This window comes from Choloepus didactylus, chromosome 3, assembly GCF_015220235.1.
Source record: "Choloepus didactylus isolate mChoDid1 chromosome 3, mChoDid1.pri, whole genome shotgun sequence".
Classification (NCBI taxonomy): domain Eukaryota; kingdom Metazoa; phylum Chordata; class Mammalia; order Pilosa; family Megalonychidae; genus Choloepus; species Choloepus didactylus.
This window is the reverse complement of record NC_051309.1, coordinates 200,337,305-200,359,585: the sequence shown is the minus strand read 5'-3', so window position 1 is coordinate 200,359,585 and position 22,281 is coordinate 200,337,305. Positions and strand designations below refer to the sequence as shown.

General features: G+C 36.7%; 1 protein-coding gene across 4 annotated transcripts in view; it reads right to left on the bottom strand.

The window, feature by feature from the left end:
* The window catches only part of PRIMPOL (primase and DNA directed polymerase), a 72,643-nt gene that overhangs the window by 23,771 nt on the left and 26,591 nt on the right, over positions 1–22,281 (bottom strand). For all 4 annotated transcript variants that reach the window (XR_005216006.1, XM_037831098.1, XM_037831097.1 and 1 more), the window contains exon 7: positions 15,494–15,781. Coding sequence is in view for 3 of the 4 variants with exons in the window: in XM_037831098.1 (XP_037687026.1) it covers positions 15,494–15,781 (288 nt within the window). In the remaining variant the exon portion in view is untranslated. The remainder of the gene's footprint in view (positions 1–15,493; positions 15,782–22,281) is intronic.

The following is a 22,281-nucleotide window of genomic DNA, read 5'->3' as shown; positions in this document are numbered from 1 at the left end:
TCCCTACAAAGAAAAGCCCAGGACCAAATAGCTTCACAGAGATATTTTACCAACATTCCAAGAAGAATTAACATCATTCCTGCTCAAACTTTTCCAAAAAATTGAAAAAAAAAAAAAAAAAAAAGGAACACCACCTAATTCATTCTATGAAGCTAACATAACTTTAATACCAAAACCTGATACTACAAGAGAGGAAAACTACAGACCAACCTCCTGAATGAACACAGATGCAAAAATTTTCAATAAAATACTTGCAAATTGAATCCAACGGTATATTAAAAGAAATGTACTGCGATCAAGTGGCTTTTAACCCAGTTATACAAGGGTGGTTCAACACAAGAAAATCAATTAATGTAATACAACATAATAACAAATTGAAAGGGAAAGATCACATGACTTGAGCTAATTAATGAGTTCAGCAAAGTGGTGGGCTAAAAGATCAACACACAAAAATCAGTAGTGTTTCTATACCTCAGTAATGAGCTATCCAAGGAGGTAATTAAGAAAAAAATTCCATTCACAATAGCAACTAAAAGAATCAAGTATCTAGGAATAAACTTAACCAAGAATGTAAAGGACCTGTACACAAAAAACTACAAAACATTGCTAAAAGAAATAAAAAATGACCTAAATAGGTGGAAAGACATTCCATGCTCATGGATAGGAATGCTAAATGTTGATAAGAAGTCAACTCTACCCAAACTCATCTATAGGTTCAATGCAATACCAATCAAAATTCCAACAACCTACTTTGCAGAGTTGCAAAAGTTAGTTACCAAATTTTTTTGAAAGAGAAAGGGTCCTCAAAAAGCCAAAAAGACCTGAAAAATAAGTAAGAAGGAATGAAGTCCTGAAGCATGTGACAACATGGGTGAACCTTGAGGACATAATGCTGAGTGAAATAACTCAGACACAAAAGGACAGATATAACACGATTTCACCAATATGAACTAACCAGGATATATAAACTCATAGTCATAAAACATGAGGTTACTGAGAGACAGATTGAAGACAGAGAATGGGAAGCAGTTGCCTATTATGTACAGAATTTGTAACAAGGGTGAACTTAAATGTTTGGAAGTGGATAGAGGTGAGGGTAACTTGTGATTGGGATTGTAAGTAATAGTGGTGAACTGTAGGTGAATTTGGTTTAAAGGAGTTGTTTAGAGTCATGTATGTTACCAGAAGGAAAACTAGAGGTTTAAATATGGGATTGTATAACACATTGAACCTTGAGGTGGACATTAAGATTAACACTACAATATAAATAATTTTATGAACAAGTACAAATGTACGACACTTGTACAAAGAGTTAATAATAGATTGGTATGGGGAAAAAGTACCTATTGCATGCTACAGACTATAGTTAACAGTAGTATCTCAATATCTTTATCAACAGTAACAAGTGTACCACACCAATACTAAGGGTCAGTAATGGGGTGGGAAGTATAAGGAGTATGGGATGTTTGGGGTGTTTTTTTTTTTTTATGTCATTTTCTTTCTGGAACAATTAAAATGTTTTAAAACTGAATGTGATGATTGCACAACTAGGTGGTGACACTGTGAGACACATTGTATACCTTGGATGGATTATATAGTGTATGAATATATCTCAATAAATTTGCAGGAAAAAAAATATGGCATGCATTATTAAATCTCTGAACTTGTCAAAGTAGTTTAGGAATTACTTCCCATGTCACTCATTCATTCATTCATTTTTATCAAGGTGGAATTTACATAACATAAAATTAACTATTTTAAAGTGAGCAATTCAGTGTCATTTAGTACATTTACAACATTATACAATCACCATCTCTATCTAGTTACCCATTAAGCAGCTGCTCCCCATTCCCCCTCCACCAGGCCCTGGCAACCACCAATCTGTGTTCTGTCTATGGATTTACTTTTCTGGATATTTTATTAAATGGAATCATACAATACGTGACCTTCTGTGTCTGGCTTCCTTCAGAATGTGAAAGGTTCATACACATAGCAAGTATCAGTAAATCAATCCTTTTTATGACTATCATTTTCTGCTGTACATATAATACAATTGTTTATCAGTTCATCTGTTCATGAACATTTGGCCTGTTTCTACCTTGTGGGTATTATGAACAGCATGCTATGAACATGCTGTATATGTCTTTGAGAACCAGTTTTCAATGCTTTGGGGTGTATACCTGTAAGGGAATTACCAGAGCCATATGGTAATCCTACGTTCAACTTTTTGAGGAAACAGTTTTGAAGAGTGGCTAAGCCATTCTGCATTCTCACCAGCAAAGTAGGAGGGTTCCAATTTCACCACATCCTCAGCAACATGTGTTATTTTCCATTGTTTTTAATTAGAGCCATCCTAGTGGGTGTGAAGTGGTACCTCATGATGGCTTTGATTTGCATTTCCCTAATGACTAATGATATTGAGATCTTTTCATGTGCTTGTTGGCCATTTGTATATCTTTTTGGAAAAATGTCTGTTCAAGTCTTTTGCCTTTTTTTTAAGTTAAAGAAGTTTTAGATTTACAGAAAAATCATGCAGAAAGTACAGGATTCCCATGTACTACCCACCCTGTCACTCACACATGCAGTTTTCCCTATTATTCACATTTTTCATTAGCGCGGTACTTTTGTTAGAATTGATGGAACTTTATTATAAGTACACTACTAACAATAGTTCATAATTTACATTAGGGTTTACTCCTTCTGTTGTATGGTTCTAGGGTTTTTAAAATATTTTATTCTGGTTATATATATATACACATACACATATATACATATATGCACACACACTGTGTGTGTGTATATACATGCACAACCTAAAATTTCCCATTTAATCCCTTTCAAATATACAATTCAGTAGTGTTGATTATATTACCCCCATCCATTACCAAAACTTTCCCTTCACCTGAAACAAAAACTGTACATAACAGGCCTTTACTCTTATCTCCTACTTCTACCCTGTCCCCTCGTAAACTATATTCTAGATTCTGACTCTATGATCTTGCTTATTCTAATTATTTCATGTCAATGAGAGTGCATATTTGTCCTTTTGTGTCTGGCACATTTCACTCAACATGATGTTTTTAAGGTTCACCCAGGTTGTTGCATGTATCAGAACTTCATTCCTTTTTATGGGTAAGTAACATTCCATTGTGAGTATACACAGTTTGTTTACACATTCATCGGTTAACAGACAGCTGGGTCACTTTCATCTTTTGACAATTGTGAATGGTGCTAGGAACATCGGAGTGCAGATATCTGCTTGCATCCCTGCTTCAATTCTTTTGGGTATATCCTTAGCAGTGGGATTATCAAGTCATATGGTAATTCTATACTTAATTTTCTAAATAACTGCCAAACCATTTGGCACAGTGGCTGCAACAATTTGTATTCCCACCAGCAATGAATGAGTATTCTTATTTCTCTACATCCTTTACAACACTTGTTTTCCATTTTTTAAATAGTTGTCATTCTAATGGAAGTGAAATGGTATTTTGTTGTGGTTTTGATTTGCATTTCCCTAATGGCTAATGATGTTGAGCATCTTTTCATGTTATTTTTGGCCATTTGCAGATATTCTTGGGAGAAATGTCTATTCATACCTTTTACCCATTTTTTAAATGGGTTGTTTGTCTTTTAGTTGTTGACTTGTAGAAAATTTTCTTGCTCCTTCAGTAACCTTTCAAGGCTAGAATGATCATGAATTGGGGTATTCTGTTTCTCTACTCGAGTAGAGTGGAACTTAGTTATTGGTTTCTCCTACCCTCCCTATATAACTTCCTATTACACATTCTTACTAGTTTACTGGAGGCTAGTCCGACATGGAAAGAATGTTCTAATAAAACAAAACTTTTCATTAATAACAATGATCCTCTGCTCATAACTTATATGACTGCTCATACCCACATTACTACATTGCACTTACTGAACTATATTTCCAAATTCTGGCACTTGGTTCTCAGGAGTGCTAAAAAGACACACAATACAGCATTAACACTTCCCCATTGTTGGTGCTACTATGGGCCTAAATATGCTACCTATAGTTTAAAACAACTTCCCCTTAACTTTTAGACACTGAATCAGGCTGGAGTACTGACAACCCAGTGCTTCCTATATCCTCAGGTTCAGAAAACAGAATCAAGCAGAACAGAATGGGGCACAGAAGTCACCAGGTTGATTGCATCAGAGAAGCTGATGAAATGGCCCCTGACACACACACCTGCCAAGACCACAAAGCTGTTCAGGGAAGAAAACATCCAGCCATACGCTGCCACTTTAGAGTACTGTTTTTAATTGTTTTTCTATTAAATTTATTTAATGTAATTTAACCTGTGATCAATGTTGTAGAGCACTGTTCCAATTGTCCCCTATCAAGACTCTCCTGACATAAGCCTTTGGGGCATTTCCATGAAGAAGCTAGAAACACAATTCTCTGTTGGAGCTCAGGCCAACCTGGTGTTTACATCCCACAGGGACCTCTCTAAGCTCTCTGAACAGTAAACATAGTAGATTCCTAGCACCTGAGCTTACAATCACATTCTGCTAGGGACTTCCACTGTCACTTTGGAACAGTGGTGGTAGCAAGAATCTTAAGCATAGTGACAAGTGGGCACTGACTAGTTTCTTACAAAATACAGAAGAGACTCCAAGATGGTGGAGTAGGGAGATACAGGACACACTCCTCCTACAAACACAGCTAGTGGACAGCAGAAACTGTCTGAATCAATGGTTCTGGGGCTCCAGAGACCAGCGGAGCCCTACACAGCATCCAGAAAACAATGGGATGGGCACACTAAGAAACTACAGCAAAAACTGTGAGTGATTCCCTCTCTTGACAGTGGCTAGCACCCATCCTCTGCCCTTAAGGCTCGCCTCAGATACAGCCAGTGGCTGGCTGCCACAGATGGAGAGGGGTGTGAAGGTCTTCCTCCATGGGAAAGTGGGGAGGAGGGCATGGTCTAGTGCTAAGCATTAGTTCTGATCAGTGAATTTGGACAGCTGCCAGCTCTATATCATGGTTCTAGCCTGCCTGGAACAGGGATCCCACGGCCACTGTTTCAACACCACTTGTTAGAGGCTGAAAAAATGCACTCCCTCCTTAGGGCTGTGGGGAAAAAAAAAAAGCCAGAGTGCCATCTGTTGGAAAGACCAGGAAAGTGCAGTTTAGGGGAGGTGGAAAAAAAAAGGGGGGAGGGGCTTTTTGGTTTCTTTCCTGACCCTCTGTCCAGGGCCCTTCGGAACTGGTATGCGCCCCCTTCATGGGTCCCTGGCCTTGTTCTGATGAGTAAAACATGGGTGATTCTAAAGATCTAGAATAAGTTGAACCAACTGTCAAACAAGAGCCTTAACACAAAGCCAATCAACAATAAAACCTTAAGCAAGACAGAGAAACAGACCATTAGAGTAAACACATCAAGATAATCAGATGCCTAGACACCAGCAAAAAAACAGAAGTCATAATAAGAAAGGAAAACATGGCCAAGTCAAAGGAAGAAATTAAAAAGTTGGAGGATACACAGAATCAAAACAACTATCAAGGATGTTCAAATGTATCTCCTGAATCAATTCAAGAAGATGAAGTAAAATATGGCTAAAGAGATAAAGGATATTAAGTAGACACTGGGTAAGCTTAAAGAAGAATCTGAATGCATGCACAGAAAAAAATACAGAACTTGTGGGAATGAGATGTGCAACAGTTAAGATAAAAATACACTAGAGGGAAACAGCAGCAAATTTTAACAGGCAGAAGAAAGGATCAGCAACTTAGAAGACAGGACATATGAAATCTTACAGACAGAAGAACAAAGAAAGAAAAAAATGAAAAAAATAAACAAGGTCTCAGGAAACTGAACTCCAGCATGAAGCACCCAAGCATACATACCATGGGTGTCTCAGAGGGATAAGCGAAGGGCCAGGAAGAACATTTGAGGAAATAATGGCTGAAATTTTCCCAACTGTTATGAAAGACTTGAATATACACATCCAAGAAATACAATGTACTCCAAACAGAATAAATTCTAATAGACCTACTCCAAGACACATACTAATCGGAAAATTAAATGCCAAAGATAAAGAGAGAATTCTGAAAGCAGCAAGAGAAAAGCGATACATCACATACAAGGGTGACTCAATAAGACTAAGTTCTGATTTCTCATAAGAAACCATGGAGGCAAGAAGGCAGTGGTATGATATATTTAAGATACTGAAAGAGAAAAACTGCCAGCCAAGACTACTTTATCTGGCAAAAGTGTCCTTCAAAAATGAGGGAGTTTAAAATATTCACAGATACCCAAAAGCCAAGAGAGTCTGTTAACAAGAGAAATACTATAAGAAATCATCCTCAGGAAGACCAAAAGGGAAATTGAGAACCTAAACAATGTGATAAACGAATTGGACTTAACAGACATATATAGAACATTACATCCCATATTACCAGGATATACATTTTTCTCTAATGTTCAAGGAACTTTCTCCAGGATAGATCATATGCTGGGGCATAAAACAAGTCTCAATAAATTTAAAAAGACTGAAATTATTCAAAACACATTCTCTGACCACAATGGAATGCAACTAGAAGTTAATAATTATCAAAGATCCAGAACACTCACAAATATCTGGGGGTTATCAACACACTCCTAAACAATAAGTTGGTCAAAGAAGAAACTGCAAGAGAAATTGCTAAATATCTAGAGATGAATGAAAATGAGAACACAGTATATCAAAACTTATGGGACACAGCAAAGGCGGTACTGAGGTGGAAATTTATAGCTCTAAATGCATACATTAAAAAGAAAGAAAGAGCTAAAATCAAAGAACTAATGGAAAAACTGAAGAAGCTAGAAAATAAACAGCAAGCTAATCCTACACCAAGTAGAAGAAAAGAAATAACAAGGATTAAAGCAGAAATAAATGATATGGAAAACAACAACAACAAAACAAATAGAATAAATGAAACCAAAAATTGGTGCTTTGAGAAGATCAAGATCAACAAACCCTTAGCTAGACTGACAAAGTCAAAAAGAGAGAAGACCCAAATTAACAAAATAATAAATGAGAGGAGGATTATTACCACGGATCCTGAAGAAATAAAAGAAATCACAGGATGATACTATGAACAACTCTATGCCAATAAACTAGATAATTTAGAGGAAATGGATAATTTCCTGGAAACACGCGAACAACCTAAACTGAACAGAGAAGAAACAGAAGACCTCAACAAACCAATCACAAGTGAAGAGATCCATTCAGTTATTAAAAAGCTTCCTACTAATAAAACCCCAGGGCCAGATGGCGTCACAGGGGAATTATACCAAACTTTCCAAAAAGAACTGACACCATTCCTACTTAAACTCTTTCAAAAAATTGAAGAAAATGGAACACTACATAACTCATTTTATGAAGCCAACATCACTCTAATACCAAAACCAGATAAAGTTACTACAAGAAAGGAAAACTACAGGCCAATTTCCCTAATGAATATATAGGTACAAAAATTCTCAACAAAATACTTGCAAATCGAATTCAAAGACACATTAATAAAATCATACACCCTGACCAAATGGGATTCATCCCAGGCATACAAGGGTGGATCAACATAAGAAAATCAATCAACATAATACAACATATCAACAAGTCAGAAGGGAAAAATCAAATGATGATCTCAATAGATGCTGAAAAAGCATTCAACAAAACCCAGAATCCTTTTTTGATAAAAACTCTTCAAAAGCTAGGAATTGAAGGAAACTTCCTCAATATGATGAAGGGCATATATGAAAAACACACAGCCAGTATAGTACTCAATGAAGAGAGACTGAAAGCCTTCCCTCTAATGTCAGGAATGAGACAAGGATGCCCGCTGTCACCACTACTATTCAACATCATACCAGAAGTTCTAGCCAGAGCAATTTGGCAAGACAAAGAAAAAAAAGGCATCCAAATTGGAAAGGAAGAAGCAAAACTCTCATTAGCTGCAGATAATATGATCTTATACTCAGGAAACTCTGAGAAATCGACGACACACCTACTTGAGCTAATAAACAAATTCAGCAAAGTGGTGGGATACAAGATTAATGTACATAAGTCAGTAAAGTTCCTAGACAGTAGAAATGACACTCAAGAAAAAGACTCCATTATCTATAGCAACTAAAAAAATTAAGTACCTAGGAATAAACTTAACCAAGGAGGTGAAAGACCTCTACACAGATCATTACATAACTCTACTAAAAGAAATAAAAGGGAACCTAAAGAGATGGAGAGATAATCCGTGTTCATAGACAGGAAGGCTAAATGTTGTTAAGATGTCAATCCTACCGAAATTGATCTACAGATTCAATGCAATCCCCATCAAAATTCCAACAATCTACTCTGCAGACTTGGAAAAACTAGTCATCAAACTTATTTGAGAGAGAAAGAGGCCTTGAATAGCTAAAAGCATTCTAAAAAGAAAAATGAAGTGGGAGGACTTACACTGCCTGACTTTGAAGCTTACTATAAAGCCACAGTAGTCAAAAAAGCATGGTATTGGCACAAAGATAGACATACAGATCAATGGAATTGAATTGAGAATTCAGAAATAGACCCGAGATCTAAGGTCAACTGATTTTTGATAAGGCCCCCAAATCCACTGAACTGGGACATAACAGCTTCTTCAACAAATGGGGCTGAGAAAACTGGATATCTATATCCAAAAGAATGAAAGACGATCCCCTTCCTTACAACCTATTCAAAAATTAACTCAACATGGATCAAAGATCTCAATATAAGAGAGAGTACCATAAAACTCCTAGAAGATAATTTAGGGAAACATCTTCAAGACCTAGTATTAGGAGGTCACTTCTTAGATCTTATATTTAAAGCACAAGCAATGAAAGAAAAAATAGATAAATGGGAACTCCTCAGAACTAAAAGCTTCTGTACCTCAAAGAAATTTATCAAAAGGGTAAAGAGGCCACCAACTCAATGGAAGAAAATATTTGGAAACCATGTATCTGATAAGAAGCTGGTATCTTGTATATATAAAAATATCTTCCAACTCAATGACAATAGTACAAACAGCCAATTATAAAATGGGCAAAAGATATGAAAAGACATTTCTCTGAAGAGGAAATACAAATGGCTAAAAAAATACATGAAAAAATGTTCATCTTCCCTAGCTATTAGGGAGATGCAAATCAATGCCACAATGCAGTATCATCTCACACCAATAAGAATGGATGCCATTAAACAAACAGGACATTACTAATGCTGGAGAGGATGTGCAGACATTGGAACTCTTATTCATTGCTGGTGGAACTGTGTAATGGTTCAGCCACTCTAGAAAACAGTCTGGCAGTTCCTCAGAAAACTAGCTATTGAGTTACTCTACAATCCAGCAATTTCACTTCTCAGTATTTACCCAGAAGAACTGAAAGTAGTGACATGAAGATAATTGTATACTGATGTTCATGGCAGCATTGTTCACAATTGCCAAGAGATGGAAACAACCAAAATGTCCTTCATCAGATGAGAGGATAAACAAAATGTGGTATATACACATGATGGAATACTACATAGCAGTAAGAAGGAACAAGGTCATGAAACATGACAACATGGATAAATCTTGAACACATAATGCTGAGTGAAATAAGCCAGACACAAAAGGAGAGATACTGTGTTACCACTAATGTGAACTCTGTGGAAAATGCAAAATAAGTGTCTTACATTGTAGAATATAGGGGACCTAGAGATAGCAGCTAGTGAAGGGGGAATAATAATCTAATAAGAACAGACAAGATACTTAGGGTGATCTTAACAATATGGAAATGCTCAGGTGTGACTATGGTTTGTTCATTTTCTTTTGGTATGGTAGGAGCATACTGGAAGGAATAAAGTTATTTCAGGATATTTGTTTTTCCTACTGCTTTGCTTTGTTTTGTTTGGAAATGTTTTTTTATTTGATAAAGTTAATTTAAGAAAAAAAAATACTAAAGGGAGTACTGCAGAATGAAAGGGAAACAGGAGAGAGAGGATGGGAAAAGAGTGTAAAAATGAAGACTATCAGTAAGGGTGACTAAAAGGGCTAAGAGAGACAATAAGATATGACATATAAAAGCCAAAGGATAAAATGGCTAAAGTAAGTACTGCCTTTACAACAGTAACATTGAATGTTAATGAACTAAACTCTCCAATCAAATCACACAGATTGCCAATGGATTTTAAACAAAAAGTTATAATCTATTTACATGCTGTAGACAACAGACTCACCTTAGACCAAAGCGCAAATACGTTGAGAGGGAAAGGCTGGAAAAAGATATTCCATGCAAATTGTTACCAGAAAAGAGCTGGGGTAGCTATACTAGTATCAGACAGAATAAACTTCAAATGCAAAAATGTTAAAAGTCACAAAGAAGGACATCACATATTAATAAAAGGGGTACTCCACCAAAAAGAAACAACAATCATGAATATTTATGCACCTAACGAGGATGCCCCAAAATACATGAGGCAAACCCTGTAATAACTGAAGGGAATAACAGATGTATCTACAATAACAGTTGGAAATTTCATCAATAGCTAGAACATCTAGACAGAAGAATAATAAGAAAACTCGTATATAAAACATTGTGCCACGAATCAGCAGGATATTCATTCTTTTCAAGTGCTCGTGGCTACTTCTCCAGGATAGACCACATGTTGGGCCACAGAACAGGTCTCAACAAATTTTAAAGGAGTGATTTCATACAAATCACTTTCTCTGATTATAATGGAATGAAGCTGGAAATCAGTAACAGGCAGAGAACTGGAAAATTTACAAATTTATGGAGGATAAACAACACACTCTTAAACAAACAGTGGGTCAAAGAAGAAACTGCGGGATAAATCAGTAAATATCTCGAAACAAATGAAAATGAGAACTCAACATATCAAAACTTATGGGACACTGCTGCAAAGGCAGTGAGGAGAGGGATTTTTTTTGCAATTTTACTGAGATCTATTCACACACCATATAATCCATCCAAGGAAAACAATCAATGGCTCACAGTATCACCACATAGCTGTGCATTAATCACTACAGTCAATTTTAGAACATTTTCATTACGCAAAAAAAAGGAAAAATAATAAAAATAAAAATAAAAAAGAACACCCAAAGCATCTCATACCCCTTATCCCTATTATTTATTTGTTTGTCTTTATTTTAGTATTCATCTGCCCATACACTGGATAAAGGGAGTACCAGTCACAAGTCACAAGATTTTGAGAGAGATATTAACAGCCCTAAACACCTAAACTAAAAGAGAACAAAGAGTTAAATCAAAGACCTTATTGCACACTTGAAGGAACTACAAACAGAAGAACAAACTAATCCCAAAGCAAGCAGAAAGAAAGAAAAATTAAAGATTAGAGTAGAAATAAATGAAACTGAGAACAACAACAAAAAACAATAGAAAGAAATCAATAAAACCAAAAGTTGATTCTCTGGGAAGATCAATAAAATTGACAAACCCTTAGTAGGACTGACAAAAGAAAAAATGAGAAGATATAAATAAATAAAATCAGAAATGAGAGGGGGCATTACTACTGACCAAACTGAAATAAAAAAGATCATAAGAGGAAACTATGAATGTCTGTATGCCAACAAATTAGACAACTTAGGTGAAATGGACAATTTCCCAGAAACACACTCACGCCTACAATGACTCTAGAAGACGTAGAAGACCTCAACAGACCAATCACAAGTAGAGAGACTGAATCAGTCATTAAAAACCTCCCAACACAGAAGGAACAGATGGCTTCACAGGCAAATCCTACCAATCATTCCAAGAAAAATTAATATCAACCATGCTCAAACTTGTCCAAAAAAAAAAAATTAAAGAGTAAGGAATGCTACCAAACTTGTTCCTTGAAGCCAACATCACTTAGTAATAAAGCTAGATAAACTACTACAAGAAAAGAAAATTATAGACCAATCACTCTAAAAAATATAGATGCAAAAATCCTCAAGAAAATACCTGGAAACCAAATCCAACAACATATTAAAAAAATTGTACACCATGATCAAGTGGGTTTTATCCCAGGTATGCAAGGGTGGTTCAACTCAAGAAAATCAACTAATGTATTACACCACATTAACAAATTGAAGGCAAAAAATATATGATCATCTTGATTTGACTAAATCCAGCATCCTTTCTTATTAAAAACACTCTGAAATATAGGAATAGAAGGAAATTTCTTGAAAATACATGTTAAGAAACATCAGCTAACATCATACTCAATGCTGATAGACTGAAAGCTTTCTCTCTAAGATCTGGAATAAGATTAGGATGCCCACTGTCATCACAGTTATTCAACATTGTGCTATAAGTTCTAGCTAGAGCAGTTAGGCAAGCAAAAGAAAAAACGCATCCAAATCAGAAAGGAAGAAGTAAAACTTTCACTATTTGCAGATGACATGATCCTACATTTAGAAAGTCCCCAAAAAATCTAAGATAAAGCTCCTGTAGCTAATAAACAAATTCAGCAAAGTGACAGGATACAAGATCAACATGCAAAAATCAGTGGTGTTTCTATACACTAGTAATGAGTCTGAGAATGAATGTGCTGGTCTGAATCTACTACGTACCCCACAAAAGCCATGTTCTTTTAATCCAATCTTGTGGTGGCAGACCCATTGTGGGTGGGATCTTTTGATTAGTTTGTCCATGGAGATGTGACCCAGAAAATTGTGGGTGAGACCTTTTGAATAGATTATTTCCATGGAAATGTGACCCACCCATTCAAGGTGAATCTTAATTAGTTTACTGGAGTCCTTAAGAAGCTGAGAGAAAGTGAGAGAGCGCGCAAGAGAAAGCGAGAGAGAGCGCTCAGAGCCTACACAGACCTAGACACTTGGAGATGCAGACAGAAAGACATCTGGAGATGCTAAGCTAAGAGATGAGGCCAGAGTTTGCCCCGGAGAAGCTAAGTGAGAATCCAGAGACTTTTAAAAATAAAGCCACTGGAATGAGAAGCTGAAAGCAATGCAACCCAAGAGCAAAGGACCAGGAGACACCAGCCACGTGTCTTCCCAGCTGAAAGAGGTGTTCTGGACGTCATCGGCCTTTTTTCAATGAAGGGATCCTCTTGTTGAAGCCTTAGTTTGGACATTTCCAGGGCCTTAGAACTGTAAATTTGTGAACTAATATATGACCATTGTAAAAGTCAATCCACTTCTAGTATATTGCTTTTCTGTCAGCTTTAGCAAACCAGAACAGAAATCAAGACAAAGACTCCATTTACAATAGCAACTAAAAGAATCAAATACTAGGAATAACTTTATCCAAGGACGTAAAGGACCTGGACATTACATTAAACCACAAAATACTGCTAAAAGAAATCAAAGAAGACCTAAATAAATGGAAGGACATTCAATGTTCACGGATTGAAGACTAAATATCATTAAGATGTAGATTCTACCCAAGTTGATTTACTGATTCAAAGAAATCACAATGAAAATTCCAATAGCCTTTTTTGCAGAAATGGAAAAGCCAATTACCAAATTTATTTGGAAGTGTATAGGGTCTCAAATAGCCAAAAACATCTTGAAAAAGAAGAACAAAGTTGGAAGACTCATACTGCCTGATTTTAAGGCATATTACAAAGCTACTGTGGTCAAAACAGCATGCTACTGGCATAAAGATAGACATATTTACCATGGGATTGAACTGCGACTTCAGAAAAAGACCCTCAGATGTATCATCAATGGATCTTTAACAAAGCCATCAAATCCACTCAACCATGACAGAACCATTTCTTCAACAGATGGTGCTGGGAGAACTGGATATCCCTATCAAAAAGAATGAAATAGGACCCCTATCTCACACCCTGTAATAATTAATCAAAATGGATCAAGACCTAACTATGAGAACCAGTACCATAAATCTCCTAGAATAAAATGTAGAGAAGCATCTTCAAGATCCTGTGGTAGGCAATGGTTTCTTAGACTTGACATCCAAAGCACAAGCAATAAAAGAAAAAACTAGATAAATGGGACCTCCTCAAGCCTGAATACTTTTGTACTTCAAAGGACTTTGTCAAAAAGGTAAAAAGGCCACCTACTCAATGGGAGAAAATATTTGGAAACCACATATCCAATAAGGGTTTAATTTCCAGAATATAAAAAAGAAATCCTACAACTCAACAACAACAACACAGACAGACAACCCAATTTTAAAATGGGCAAAAGACTTACATAGACATTTTTCCAAAGAGTAAATATAAATGGCTAAAAAGCACATGAAAAGATGCTCAACTTCACTAGCTATTAGGGAAATGCAAATCAAAACTACTGGTATCATTTCACATCTGCAAGAATACTCACTATTAAAAAAAAAAAGGCAAACTATAAGTGTTGGAGAGGATGTGGAGAAACAGGAACACTTTTTCATCACTGGTGGTAATGTAGAATTGTACACCACTGTGGAAGACAGTTTGGTGGTTCCTCAGGAAGGTAAGTATAGAGTAGCCATATGATCTGACAATTGTGCCACAGGGTATATTCTCAGAAGCAGGGACATGAACAAACATTTGCACACCAATGTTCATAGAAGCATTATTCACAACTGTAAAAAAGATGAAAGGAACCCAAGTATCCATCAACTGATGAATGGATAAACAAAATGTGGTACATATATATGAAGAATATTATTCAGCTGTAAGAAGAAATGATGTCCTGATGCATGCAACATGGAGGAACTTTCAGGACATTATGTTGAGTGAAATAAGCCAGACACAAAAGGACAAATATTGAATGAACTCACTGATATGGACTAATTCTAATGAGCAAACTAATGGAGTTCATATCTAGAATATAGGTTACCAGGAGACAGAATGAGGGTAGAGAATGGGGAGCAGATGCTTCATTCATGCAGAATTTTTAATGAGATTTTTTATAAATGTTTGGGAAACAGAGGAGGGTAGCACATTACTGTAAGGATAACTACAGCGCTAAATTGTGCATGTGATTATGGTTGAAAGGGTTGTTTAGGGTCATGTATGTCACCAGAAGAAAAGTCAGCGGATGAAACATGGGACTTTATAAGATAGTGAACCCTGTGGCAGACAACGAAGGTGGTTAATAGTGCAAATGTAAGAATGTTCTTCCCTGATACACGTCTCTGATACAAGGTGTTAATAACAGGGTGGAATATGGGGAAAAAAATACATGCAATGCAAACTATGCACTATAGTAAACAGTAATATTTTAATATTCCTTCATCAATCGTAACAAAGGTACCCTCCCAATGCTAAGTGTCAATAATAATTAAAGGGATATGGAATCTTTCTTTTTGGAGCAATGACAATTTCTAAAACTGATTGAGGTGATGAATGCAGAACTTTGTTATTATACTTAGAGCTATTGCTTGTACACTTTGGAAGGATTGTATGGTGTGTGAATAAAACTGCTTTTTAAAAAAAGAAAAGAAAAATGAGAAAAGTACAAAAGGATAGTCTAATAGAGAAAGCTTTCAAATTTTCTTACCTAGATCTACAAAAAGATGCTTTTCTCCTCTGTTATTCTTCACAACTAAAAATGAAAGATCAGGACTGCTTTGCTTAGCTGATTCCAGTCTCTCCAGTTTCTTTGAATTCAATGTCCAGTTCTCACCTATATTCTTTTCTGTGCACATTTTGCTAAAGGAAATTGCTTGTTTAACTGGTGCTTCAGAAAAATGGGACATTCCATTGTCTATTGTCTCTCGCATCAAATCATCATCTTCTTTGGCAATTAATTTAAGAGCAGGTTGCAGAATTTTTCTCACAAAATTACCTAAGGTAAAATAAGGCATTATGATTAATTCTTCTTTTATGCAAACTATAACTTAAGATCTAGACACAAATCTACATATCATTTTACACAGTAAGGTTCCTTTTTTGACTTCCGGTTTTAAAACTGAGTTGTTATTATACAGATCTATATAAATTGTAACAGGCTTCTCCTGTAACTTCCTTCCTCTTGTGCAATCTTTTACTTTTTCAACTCCCACTGACAAGGCAACTTGGTGTTACTTGTCAGCAAATCAATTTAGTTGAGAAGGTTAATTTGAGAAGATGTGCCAGTGTTACTACTAGTCTGGGCCTGAGCCTAACATTCTAGCACCAAAAAAGCACTAGTTTTATTAAAACAAATTAATTAGAATTATCTTCAGAGTCACTGATTAAAGAATGAATGAGAAAATCTGATTAGTTCAAGCATTCTCCAGTACACCTTTTACAAAATACATTTAATAATACAACACAGGGTAACAGAAAGAGTAAAATCTTCGAGTTCAAATCCTTCCTCTACCACTTACCCACTGTATAACCTGAGCAAATTACTTAATGTGTCTGAGCCTGTTTCCTTATCTGCATCATTATGATGATAATAGTGACTGTGAGATCAGGGTGATGAATAGATAGGGGTGATGAATGAACAACTATATGATGGTAATGTGATCAATGGATTATATACTTTGGATGATTGAATGGTATGTGAATAAATCTTAATAAAAAAAAATAGTGACTGTGTAGGGCAGTTGTGAGGATTAAAGACAATGTAAGTGAAGTATCTAGCACAAAGCCAAAAATTACTCAATGACTTTTATTAAAATAAATTTATTTTTTAATAGATTACTGTCATATTTTTCATAAAAGACATTGCCTTTTAGTGATTATTTAAAAGAGATTAAATACATTTGTTTATTGTATTTTGATGTTTATCCTAACAGCTATGAATATTAGTGGCCCTATCTTTACAATGAAAAGTTCATAAGACAATCTGGAATTTCTTTAAACTCAGATACTATTTATACCATAGAATCAAGTAATACTTTGGCTAAGTTGCTTCATGTATAACAATACTGGAGAAATGCAATACTATTAGAAAAACTTAATTTAACTTTAGTCTCAAACTGTTTTATTCTGGTTTTATTTGTTACTTTATTTACTAGGACAGGCTTGAACCCTTAACTCATAAGATACGTATGTTCTAAATTCAAAATTCTCTTCCCCCAACATGGACTTAGTTGCTTCCCTAGTCAAAGGAACAAATCTAATTTCTTATAAAACACTAAATCTCAAAATGAAAGCAAAAGCATTTGATTTGGAGGGGCCAGGACAAGACGGTGGCACAGGGATGTGTGGAATTTAGTCCTCTAGAGCAACTAGCAAATAGCCAGGAACAACCAGTAAATAGTCTGGAACAATTGTTGGGGGACATCAGTAATTGCTCACACATTGTACACCAGTCAGGAATGGGTGGAACAGCTAAGATCACAACATAAAGTAAGTAAAAACTGGAACGGTACCCGCCCCGCCCCCCAGTACAGCAGGCCTAGATGCAAAATTTCTGCCGTGTGAGAAAGAAGCAGTCCCTGTCGGAGAAGGGAGGGGTGACTCAGCCAAGCTCCAATTGCAGTTTTAATTTAACATATTTGGACTACTGAATACAAAATATATATAAATATAAATATAAGTATAAATATACACACACACACACACACACACACACACACACATATAACTAAATAAAAACAGGCTTTTGGAGATGGCCAAGATCAGAGTGCTGGAGAATGGCTGTGTCCCCAAAAAACGGGCACAGAGAACTGGGCACAAACTCCAGTCGACCTGCAAAACTGAGGGGCTGGAGACTGGCTCCGAAAAGGGGCTTTTGCTCTTTTTCCATTTTTTTTTTCTCATTCTAAGCAGCTCATTAGAAAAAGCCTCAGGCATTTTCAATTCGCAGTCATGACCCAGGCAAGGGTAGAGTTAAGAGAGCCAGAGACACAAAGGAGGAATTCAAGTGCAGAAGATAACTCCCTAGGAGGTATACCTTCCCTAAGAAAAAGGGTGCAGGGCGCAGCTCAAGTGACAGCCCTCCCTCAGAGAATTCAGGTCCCGGAAGAAAACAAAAAAAAATAGAAACAACTTAAGCTTGGCTTCTGACACCCTCGGCCCCTGGCCAAGACTGGTTCACAGTGAAGTAAAGGGACCGCACCTCTTTACGCGGTGGGGAGCTGCAGGCTAACAAGTGCCACTTGCTAGGCAGGATAGGACAAGCACCGAGTCTAGAGACATCACAGGAAAGTTTGACAACTTGCTGCTCAGGGAAACTTGAAACTGATTACACCTTCCTCCTGAGACCTGGGACCCTCTGGTCTGGGAAAATCTGATTGGGGCATACAAGGGAACCAGATGCCTAGACAACAGAAGATTTTGAATCGCCTTAGGAAAAATGAAAATATGGCCTAGTCAAAGGAACAAACATACCTCAACTGAGAGACAGGATTTGAAACAACTAATTAAAAATCTTCAAACAAATATGCTAAATCAATTCAAAAATCAAATCAATGAGTTGAGAGAAGATATGGCAAAAGAGATGAAGGGTATAAAGAAGACACTCGGCGAACATAAGGAAGAAATCAAAAGTGTATAAAAAAAATTAGCAAAACTGATGGGAATGAAAGGCACAAGAGATTAAAAAACACAAGAGACATACAACAGCAGATTTAAAGACACAGAAGAAAAGATTCATGAACTGGAGGCCAGGACATCTGAAATCCTACACACAAAAGAAAAGATAGGGAAAAGAATGGAAAAATATGAGCAGCATCTTAGGGAACTGAATAACAACATGAAATACATGAATGTACAGGTCATAGGTGTTCCAGAAGGAGAAGAGAAGGAAAAAGGAGCAGAAACCATCAGGGAAGAAATAATCACTGCAAATTTCCCATCTCTTACAAAAGACAAAATTACAGATCCAAGAAGCACAGTGTGCCCCAAACAGAATAGATCCAAGTAGATCTATGCCAAGACACTTAATAATCAGATTATCAAATGTTAAAGACAAAGAGAATTCTGAAAGCAGCAAGAGAAAAGTGATCCATCAGATACAAGGGAACCTCAATAAGACTATGTGTGGATTTCTCAGCAGAAACCACGGAGGCGAGAAGGCATGATATATTTAAGAGACTGAAGGAGAGGAACTACCATCCAAGAATTCTATATCCGACAAAGCTGTCCTTCAAATATGAGGAAGAGTTTAAAATATACTCAGACAGACACTGAGAGAGTTTATCAACAAGATACCTGCTCTATAGGAAATACTAAAGGGAGCACTACAGACAGAAAGGAAAAGACAGGAAAGAGGTTTGGAGCACAATACTGAGTGACAGTAACACAATAATGTAAATAGACCAAACAAAGACGACTGTGAGTAAGTTGAGGGAGGAAGGATGGGGCAAGTAGGACGACGACAGGGGGAAGGACAGAAGATAAAGATGGACTGTATAACTTAGTGAAAGCTAGAGTGGTCAATGGCTGTGATCAAATCTACAAATATGTTTTTATATGAGGGAGAACAAATAAATGTCAACTTTGCAAGGTGTTAAAAAATGGGGTGGTATTGGAGAAAAAAAACACAATCAATGCAAACTAGAGTTTATAGCTAACGGTAACATTATAATATGCTTCCACTAACTGTAACAAAGGCAATATATCAAAACTAAATGTCTATAAGAAGGGGATATAAAGGAGCAGTATGGGATTCTTACTGGTGGTGGTGGTGTGTAACTTTTTCATTGTATTTTATTTTTTCTTTTGTTGCTTTTTAGTTGTCACCTTTTTTTCCTTCTTTTTCTCTTTTTACTTTTTTTTTTGCCTCTTCCTCTTTCTTTGCAGAAGAAATGGAAATGTTCTTATATAGACAGTGCTGGTGAATGCATAACTATGTGATTATATAGAGAACCACTGATTTTTTACTTAGAATGGAATGTATGGTGTGTGAATAAAACCATCTAAAAAACAGAGGGATACAAATGCTGGAAAAAATGTGGAGAAAGGGATGTACCTAATCACCACTGGTGGGGAAGTAGAATGGGGCAGCCCATCTAGAGGGCAGTGTGGTGGTTCCACAGGAAGCTAAGCATGGGGTTGCCATATGGTCCTGCAACTTAATTATTGGTTATACACTTGGAAGAACTGAAAATAGGGATGTGAAGGGACATTTGCACAGTGGGGTTTATGGTGTCAGTATTCATGAGTTGCAGTGGATGGAGATGACCTAAAGGTACATCGACAGAAATGAAAAGAAAAATATTATAATGCCTCATTGATATGGATTAAATAAAATGTGCCGGCTCTGAGGGTTGAGTCTGGGAAGGCTTACTGTAAAGGTTCCTAGACTGTAAGCTCTTATAGCAGTTAAATCTATCCCTGAACTGTAATGGTTATGTCTAAACTCTGAGATGCTGAGCTATTTGTGTATAACCTGGTCGGTCCCTGGAACTCTGGGTATCCGTGTGACACCTGAGACTCAGTGCCAGAGTTCGGCAGCTATGAATGTCGGCATTACCCCATACAGCAAATGGTAAAGAGTCTGAAAAAAGAGATCAGACTTCAGTTAGAGATATGAACAAAATGGATTTGGTTAGGACTAAGGTAAATCAGACAGAATGGTAAAGGATGATATTGATGGTGTTTTTGAAGCTTCAGCTTCTGTGTGGGACCAAAGGAAGAGATGTTTACCAGATAAAAGATCTACATTTTTTGTAACACATTATATAATTTGACTTGTATGGTCAGTTTATTCAAACAACATAATTATATGGAGCATTGATTGGGGAGTGAGGACTGGTTAGTTTGTACAGGTTAGAGTGAAGCCCCAATACATCCCAGAAAAAATTCGGCAGAGAATGAAGATGTACTCACAAAGCCCCCTTGAGGGACTGGGGGAAAATGTGGAAATATTAAATTTCCCCACCTGGCAAATTAATATTTTTCACAAGCATTGGGGGCTACCAGATTAGAAGGCCGAGCCCTCGACCTTGGGGCTTGCCCTTAAGCAGTTTGTTACTACAAGGGGGAGGCTAAGCCTTCTTAAAATGGTGCCTAAGAGTCACCCCCAGAGAACCTCTTTTGTTGCTCAGATGTGGCGTCTCTCTCTAAGCCATCTCTGCAGGTAAACTCACTGCCCTCCCCACTATGTAGGATATGACTTCCAGAGGTGTGGAACTCCCTGCAATGTGGGCCACGACTTGTGGTGATGAGGGATTGAGAAAACCTTCTTGGACCAAAAGGGGGAAGTGAAAGGAAACAAAATAAAGTTTCATTGGCTGAGAGATCTCAAATAGAGTCAAGAGGTCATTCTGGAGGTTACTCTTATGTATTATGTATTATATAGATATCCCTTTTTAGTTTTTAATGTATTGGAATAGCTATAAGGAAATACCTGAAACTGTTCAACTGCAACCCAGTAGCCTTGATTCTTGAAGACGATTATTGTATAACTATGTAGCTTACACTGTGTGACTGTGTGATTGTGAAAACTCTGTGGCTCCCATTCCCTTTACACAGTGCATGAACAGATGAATAGAAAAATGAGGACAAAAAGTAAATGAAAAATGGGGAGGGGGGGTGTTTTGGTGTTCTTTTCCACTTTAACTTTTATTCTTGTTCTTTTTTGTGTGTGGTAATGAAAATGTTCAAAAATTGAATGTGGTGATGAATGTACAACTATATAATGGTGCTGTGAAAAATTGATTGTACACCAGGATGATTGTATGGTATGTGAATATATCTCAATAAAATTGAATTAAAAAAAAAAGCATTTGAATTGCAATGTTGTATAGATATGATTATCTCTGCAATTAGGAGATAAGGTAAATAATGACTGAAAAGAAATCATGGTATAGCAATGAACAAAGCAATACAAACAAAAATGGATACAGTTAACTTTCCAGAAAACTTAAAATTGCAGGCAAGAGAAATGGGGGCATGGTTGCAGAAACCAGTTGTGATGGTAGCACTGAGGGGGCAGAGTTGGCTTTGACCCTGGCAGGGTGTTACCAGGTGTAGGATATGATGATAATCAACCAGCATAAAAAAAACTTGCCCCCAGAAAAACTACTTTGCTTTTTTTTTCCCTTCCCCAATCTTATCACCATCCCCTCCATCATTAGTCATTAATACCAGGATTATCTAATTGGCTAGGAATAACTTAAAAGAACAATCATAGAAATTTCAGGTACTACATGTAGCAGGCTGGCAAAAGAGTATTTTTTAGGCAGACCAAATGTACACATTTTGCTGACATTTATGATCTTGTACACTTACCCTAATTACCCTTTCTGAAAGGTTGACAATAGGAATTAGAAATGCAGTCAAGGAATATGAGGGAGGGGAAGTGAAAGGGAAATTTTGTACTATTACATCTTCTCTGCATCTCTGGTTCCGGCAGTTCACAATTTTAGTTCATTTAACAGATCTGATTATGTCTTTCCCTCTAGCCAT